We start from the raw sequence: 6,451 nt of genomic DNA on the forward strand, positions 1-6,451 counted from the left end.
AATACATACACAGAAAAAACATACGCTGGATTAATTTAAATAATCGCCATTCTTATATCGGCTGTCACACCTAAAACTTACCCTGGATCTACATTAATCAAAACGCGTACCCCTTCTAAACACTGTCACTCTACAACATACTTGATTCTAAACTGACTGATTTTACTGACTTACTGTAATTTGTGATCATCCGATTTAACGTCTAATCGTGTCTTTAGCTTTTTAAGCTGCATTAAGAACAGCAAATTTTTATTGAGGTTTTGCGCATTATTGATGTACAAATTTCTTTATTACAGGGCAAGGACTTCCTTTCCTAAAAATAAGGACATTTTCGATGAAAATTCAGGACTTTTCAAGCACAAATCAACATTTACTAAATTCAGTCGTTTTCAAGGACTCCCCATCAATTGCAAGGACTTTTCAAAGGACTGTGCGAACCATGATGGAACTCTGAACATCGCATGCGGGCGACTGCAGAACTTTGATGCAGAGTAAGGTAGCATAGAACAGATAGAAGCTAATCAACAGGGACAATAGAGGCTCCCGAAGCTGATGACGTCACGGTGGGCATGAAACCGAAAAAAAAACCGCACTGGTTCTACACATCATATGCTCCTGGTAACATTAACTGCGTGTCGTGTTTTGTACCCGATGTAACCATCATTTCTGAGAGTCCATTAATTGCAGTTTTTATAGATTTCCAAAGGACTGGAAGTGAAAAGCAAACGAAAAAACAAAAAATTTAAAATTTTTTTGTTATTTAATTAAACAATTGTAAGATCGACTTGCTACGATGCTTTACCGGCTGTCTGCAGCGCACACTATCGTGTTTTACGCTACCACAACATTTCTAACCGCAGTTATTGTTAACGTGACTGTCACGTGACGTCACATCTTCGGGTACTCTATAGCTCGTACCTCCGCCCCTCCACGCTGCTCTGTGCGTGTATGAAGGCGTGCGTGTAGAGCGGCCGGCATATAGGCTCGGCAGCTCTCGAGAACTGCTTCAGCAGTGTCGCGACCGTTGGTAGACGTCCTCAGGCAGGCTTTCAGGTCGCGTCACCGTGAACGCAAAAGCTGCCTCTTCAGCAGTTTCTTCTTCTCGGCGACGAGCAGGCGCCGCTACCGCAGACTACGAAACACGCCCTCAGCGGTCGAGACCTGTGTAGAAGGAGAGAGAGAGACCTGTGTAGAAGGAGAGAGAGAGAGAGAGACCTGTGTAGAAGGAGAGAGAGAGAGACCTGTGTAGAAGGAGAGAGAGAGAGACCTGTGTAGAAGGAGAGAGAGAGAGAGACCTGTGTAGAAGGAGAGAGAGAGAGAGACCTGTGTAGGAGCAGAGAGAGACCTGTGTAGAAGGAGAGAGAGAGAGACCTGTGTAGAAGGAGAGAGAGAGAGACCTGTTGTAGGAGAAAGAGGAGAGAAGACCTGTGTATGGGGGGGAGAGAGAGAGACCTGTGTAGAAGGAGAGAGAGAGAGACCTGTGTAGAAGGAGAGAGAGAGAGAGACCTGTGTAGAAGGAGAGAGAGAGAGACCTGTGTAGAAGGAGAGAGAGAGAGACTGTGTAGGAGAGAGAGAGAGAGATGTGTAGGAGAGAGAGCAGAGAGATGTGTAAAGAGAGAGCATGAGCAGAGCGTGTAGAAGAGACGAGAGACGAGACCCCCACCATCCCCGCTCGTGTACCGAGAGAAGAAGAGAGACCTGTGTAGGAGAGAGAGAGAGAGACCTGTGTAGGAGAGGAGGAGAAGACCTGTGTAGGAGATAGAGAGAGAGAGAGACCCTGTGTAGATAAGAGAGAGAGAGACGACTGTGTAGGAGAGCAGAGAGAGAGACTTTGTGGAGAGAGACGAAGACGAGAGAGACTGTGTAGAAGAGCAGAGCGCAGAGACCTGTTGTAGTCGAGAGAGAGAGAGACGCCTGTGTAGGAAGAGAGAGAGAGACCATGTGCTAGGGAGAGAGACGAGAGAGAGACTGTGTAGGAGGAGGAGAGAGAGAGAGACCTCGTGTAGAGGAGAGAGAAGAGAGAGGAGAGACATGTGTAGAACTGAGAGAGAGAGACTCAACCTGTGTAGCGAGAGAGAGAGAGACCTGTGTAGAAGAGAGAGAAGAGAGACCTGTGTAGAAAGGAGAGAGAGAGAGACCTGTGTAGAAGGAGAGAGAGAGAAGAGAGAGGAGACTGTGTAGATCAGGAGAGAGAGAACCTTGTGTAGAAGGAAGAGAGGAGAGAGAGGAGAGCAGACTGTGTAGAGGAGAGAGAGAGACCTGTTGAGAAGGAAGAGAGAGAGAGAGAACCTGTGTTAGAGAGAGAAGAGACCCTGTGCTAGCAAGGAGCAGAGAGAGACCTGTTGTAGAAGTGAGAAGATAGGGCGAGACCCCTTGTAGAGGAGAGAGAGAGAGAGAAGACCACTGTGTAGGAGAGAGAGAGAGACCCTGTGTACGAAGGAGACGAGAGAGAGAGACTGTGCTAGAAGGCAGAGAGGACTGTGTAGAAGGGGAGAGACACTGTGTAGAAGGAGAGAGAGAGAGACCCTGTGTAGAAGGAGACGAGAGAGAGACCTGTGTGAGGAGAGTGAGACTGTGTAGCGAGAGGAGAGAGAGAGACCTGTGTAGGGAGAGAGAGACGACGAGACCCTCAGACTGCTGTGGTAGGACGACCGCCAGCCCACCGACGACCGACCTGCGCAGGAGAGAGAGAGAGAGAGAGACCTGTGTAGAAGGAGAGAGAGAGACCTGTGTAGAAGGAGAGAGAGAGAGAGAGACCTGTGTAGAAGGAGAGAGAGAGACCTGTGTAGGAGAGAGAGAGAGAGACCTGTGTAGAAGGAGAGAGAGAGAGAGAGAGACCTGTGTAGTAAATTTCCGATAAAATGTCCGATAAAATGTCCCTGAATTTCCGATAAAATGTCCTTGAAAAATCTTTGAAAATTTTTTTAGTCCTCTTGTACGAACCATGTCTGTGTTGTGCTTCTGCAGCCGTCAACCAGGGGGAGCTAGCGAGCAGCGTCGACGTGTGCCGGAACCTCGTGCGTCTGCTCCCGGTGGAGAACTATTGTCTGCTGGAATACCTCGTCGCGTTCCTGCTAGAGGTCGCTCAACACGAGGCAACAAACAAGATGTCAGCCACCGCGCTCGCCATTGTGTTCGGTCCGAACGTGTTCCGGTGAGCGAACAAACGATCGGCTTCTTTTTTCTTTACCGATGGTGATGACGAACGTTTGGTTATTTAATGAGGATTTTCGCGTAGCGTGTAAACGGAAATAAGAATTTAAAGTCATGAACGTGACGCCACTAAGCTGTGTGTCAATAAACCCGGGCATATATGTAAGGCTATGTAACAAACAGGGAAAAAATTAAAATTAAATTTTTCGGGGGCTACTTTTCAAGCTCGCGTGCATGAAAATAGCACTCTAAAATTTGGTTTGCATTGAACTCTATGCAAATTTACGGGGGCTCTTTTTGGCATTTCCGGCGCTCTTTTTGGCAATCGCCTTGAGCCCCCGTGTATTTTTTTCACTGGTAACAAAGTGTAAAAGCTATTTTCGGCTGCGCAACAATTTAACTATCACTGGCACATGACAGCTGTAGAAGCGTTGATGCCGATGGATCCTGGCATAATGAATACCTTGAAAATTCTGGTTGTATCATGTCTCTGACGTCACCACTACACACACACACACACTCTATCACACTCGCTACTCACTACACACGTACACGCGCAATCGAAACGCTCACAAATGAAAGCTCACGTGAAAGTTCACATGCATCGTTATATGGAGAAACTAGACAGAGGGCACTCGCGGAGAGTGCATGCCTCCGCCAGCGACATAGCTCGTAGCAGCCGCTCGTTGCTGCTGCTCGCTCACATGTAAACGCTCGACTGGACGCGCTAATATCGATCGCGCCAACACACTAACACACTAACACTGACTGGCCTGCTGCTGGCTACACGAACACACACGCTAACACACAAACACACTAACACACGAACGCACGAGACCGATCACATAACCTCTGCCCTCCAACTCTGTTGGGCGGAGGTAATAAGCATGTACAGTGGTGGCAACTAGTGTTGGCCATCGAATATGAATGAAAATGAAAAACCAGTAAAACTGCATAAAAGCTTGAGTGTTTGTTTCCTTAAGGCACCTACTTCAGTGTTCATCACGTATAGTTGTTCGTCTGGGTCGTTTTTCATCTGCGTTGTCTTTTTCAGGTGTTCGGTCGGGCTGGACGGTCTCAAGGAACAGCATTTGGCCAATCAAATCGTGTGCAGCTTCATCGAGCATCCTGATTCGCTGTTCCCAGGACTGCAGCAGCAGCCCGCCCGACCTCCGACGCAGTCTTCATTGGCGAAGGTCACACGACCTGCGTCTCTCACGGTGAGTAGAATTCTTCATTTTGCTGCGAACTCCATCTTTTTGAGGGTAGGGACTCGCTTCTTCAAAAGTTACTTTCTACCCAGGCTGTACATGTGTGTAAAGATGTGAGGATTCCATCACAGTTGAGGTTATTTTGAGTCATATCTCATCCATGCAGTTATGTCTTATTAACCGCACGCGCGTTTTTTGACCGCAGGTCGTTACTGGGGAGGAGGAGATGAGAGCGGGTGCGATCGTTGCCCGCGGCAACACGGAGACTCGCGAGGGCGGCGCAGCAGCGGCGACACCTGGCGGCCAGCAGCTCATGGTTGTCGCGTCGTGGCAGACGGACGGGGCGAGCGGCAGCGAAGGTCACCTTGAGACACGCGAGGCTCACGTCGAGGCAGACCAGACTCACGGCAAGGAGACTCACGGCGAGACAGGCGCGGCTCACGGCGAGACGGCGGAGGCACGCGTTGAGACACGCGAGACTCACGACAATGAGGGTCGTGTTGAGACAGGCGAGGCGCGCGTTGAGACACGCGAGGCGCGCGTTGAGACACGCGAGGCGCGCGTTGAGACACGCGAGACTCACGACAACAATGAGGGCCGCGTTGAGACACGCAAGACTCACATCGAGACACTCAAGACTCATGACAATGAGGGCCGTGTTGAAACAGGCGAGGCGCGCGTTGAGACAAGCAAGACTCACGACAATGAGGGCCGCGTTGAAACAGGCGAGGCGCGCGTTGAGACAAGCGAGACTCACGAAACAGGCGAGGCGCGCGTTGAGACAAGCGAGACTCACGACAATAAGGGCCGCGTTGAAACAGGCGAGGCGCGCGTTGAGACAAGCGAGACTCACGACAATGAGGGCCGCGTTGAGACACGCAAGACTCACGACAATGAGGCGCGCGTTGAGACACGCAAGACTCACGACAATGAGAGTCGTGTTGAGACACGCAAGGCGCGCGTTGAGACAAGCGAGACTCACGACAACAATGAGGGCCGCGTTGAGACAAGCGAGACTCATGTCGAGACAGCTGAGGCGCACGGCGAGGCAGGCAGCAGCAGCAGCGGGGAGCGGCGGCATCAAGGCTGCGTTCCAATGCAGCAGCAGCAGCGGGGAGCGGCGGCATCAAGGCTGCACTCCAATCACGTTCTTCGGCTACAGGTAAGCGATGATGCTGGTTGAACAACGCGCGAAGGATCGGACATTCTATCTAATATTTTATTCTTGAGGCCTGGCCAAAGATTACAGTCATACAGTCATAAGTGTACAGTCATAAGTCATAAGTGTACAGTCATAAGTCATAAGTGTACAGTCATAAGTCATAAGTGTACAGTCATAAGTCATAAGTGTACAGTCATAAGTCATAAGTGTTGCCTTCATTTAATCATCAAAATATTCGACATTTTTACAATATATATATAATACGTATATATAGGTCAGCAGGTTTTATGAGGGAATACTGTCGTATGAATCGGAGCTAGGCAGTGACTATAACGGTGTTGCTATGTCGTACAGGATATCCGATGACATTGATGCTGATCACGACCCGCCCGCCGCCAGGGTCAGCGGCAAGGTCACTGCAGCTCAGCCGTTGTCACATGCGTGTCACGAGGCGTCCCGCAAGCTTGGTGACGCGCGTGAGTTGACTCCCGGAGAGCGTGAGGCGCGGAAACCGGCTGCGACTTCACGTCACGAGATGGCCCCTGAAGACCGCGTCGCCGTGGAGCCGGCCCCCGGGGGTCGTTCTTCGTGCGAATCGACTCCCACAGATGAGGAGAGCACCCCCGTGAAGTACGTCGATGAGGTGCTGACCCCTGGCGGCCATGTACGTCGGTTCAGCGTCGAGAGAGAGGTGGCAGTGTCGCAGCGTCGCCGTGCCTCTGCCGTCGCCGGACGAATGGTAGGTGGCGCCACTACATAGCTACTTCGCAGACAGGTGATACAGTCAAACCTGTAAAAGCGGTAACATCAATAGAACGGATACTTGGCCATAAAACTAAAAGACTCTTGGCGTTTCCTCTGGCTCTTATATACAGTTTGACAGGGTGTACTTCTAACGTGTCGAGCAGTGATGTCCCGATGATCA

General features: G+C 50.3%; 1 protein-coding gene across 1 annotated transcript in view; it reads left to right on the top strand.

Annotated features, from left to right (window-relative positions):
• Nucleotides 1-569: 569 nt before the first annotated feature.
• Nucleotides 570-6,451, top strand: part of LOC106812857 — a 31,511-nt gene continuing 25,629 nt past the window's right edge. The window contains exons 1-7 of the mRNA XM_014816845.1: nucleotides 570-618; nucleotides 2,968-3,154; nucleotides 4,208-4,373; nucleotides 4,570-5,304; nucleotides 5,396-5,526; nucleotides 5,881-6,265; nucleotides 6,402-6,412. Coding sequence (XP_014672331.1) covers nucleotides 570-618; nucleotides 2,968-3,154; nucleotides 4,208-4,373; nucleotides 4,570-5,304; nucleotides 5,396-5,526; nucleotides 5,881-6,265; nucleotides 6,402-6,412 — 1,664 coding nt within the window. The remainder of the gene's footprint in view (nucleotides 619-2,967; nucleotides 3,155-4,207; nucleotides 4,374-4,569; nucleotides 5,305-5,395; nucleotides 5,527-5,880; nucleotides 6,266-6,401; nucleotides 6,413-6,451) is intronic.

This window comes from Priapulus caudatus, unplaced genomic scaffold (assembly GCF_000485595.1).
Source record: "Priapulus caudatus unplaced genomic scaffold, Priapulus_caudatus-5.0.1 Scaffold694, whole genome shotgun sequence".
NCBI classification, from domain to species: domain Eukaryota; kingdom Metazoa; phylum Priapulida; class Priapulimorpha; order Priapulimorphida; family Priapulidae; genus Priapulus; species Priapulus caudatus.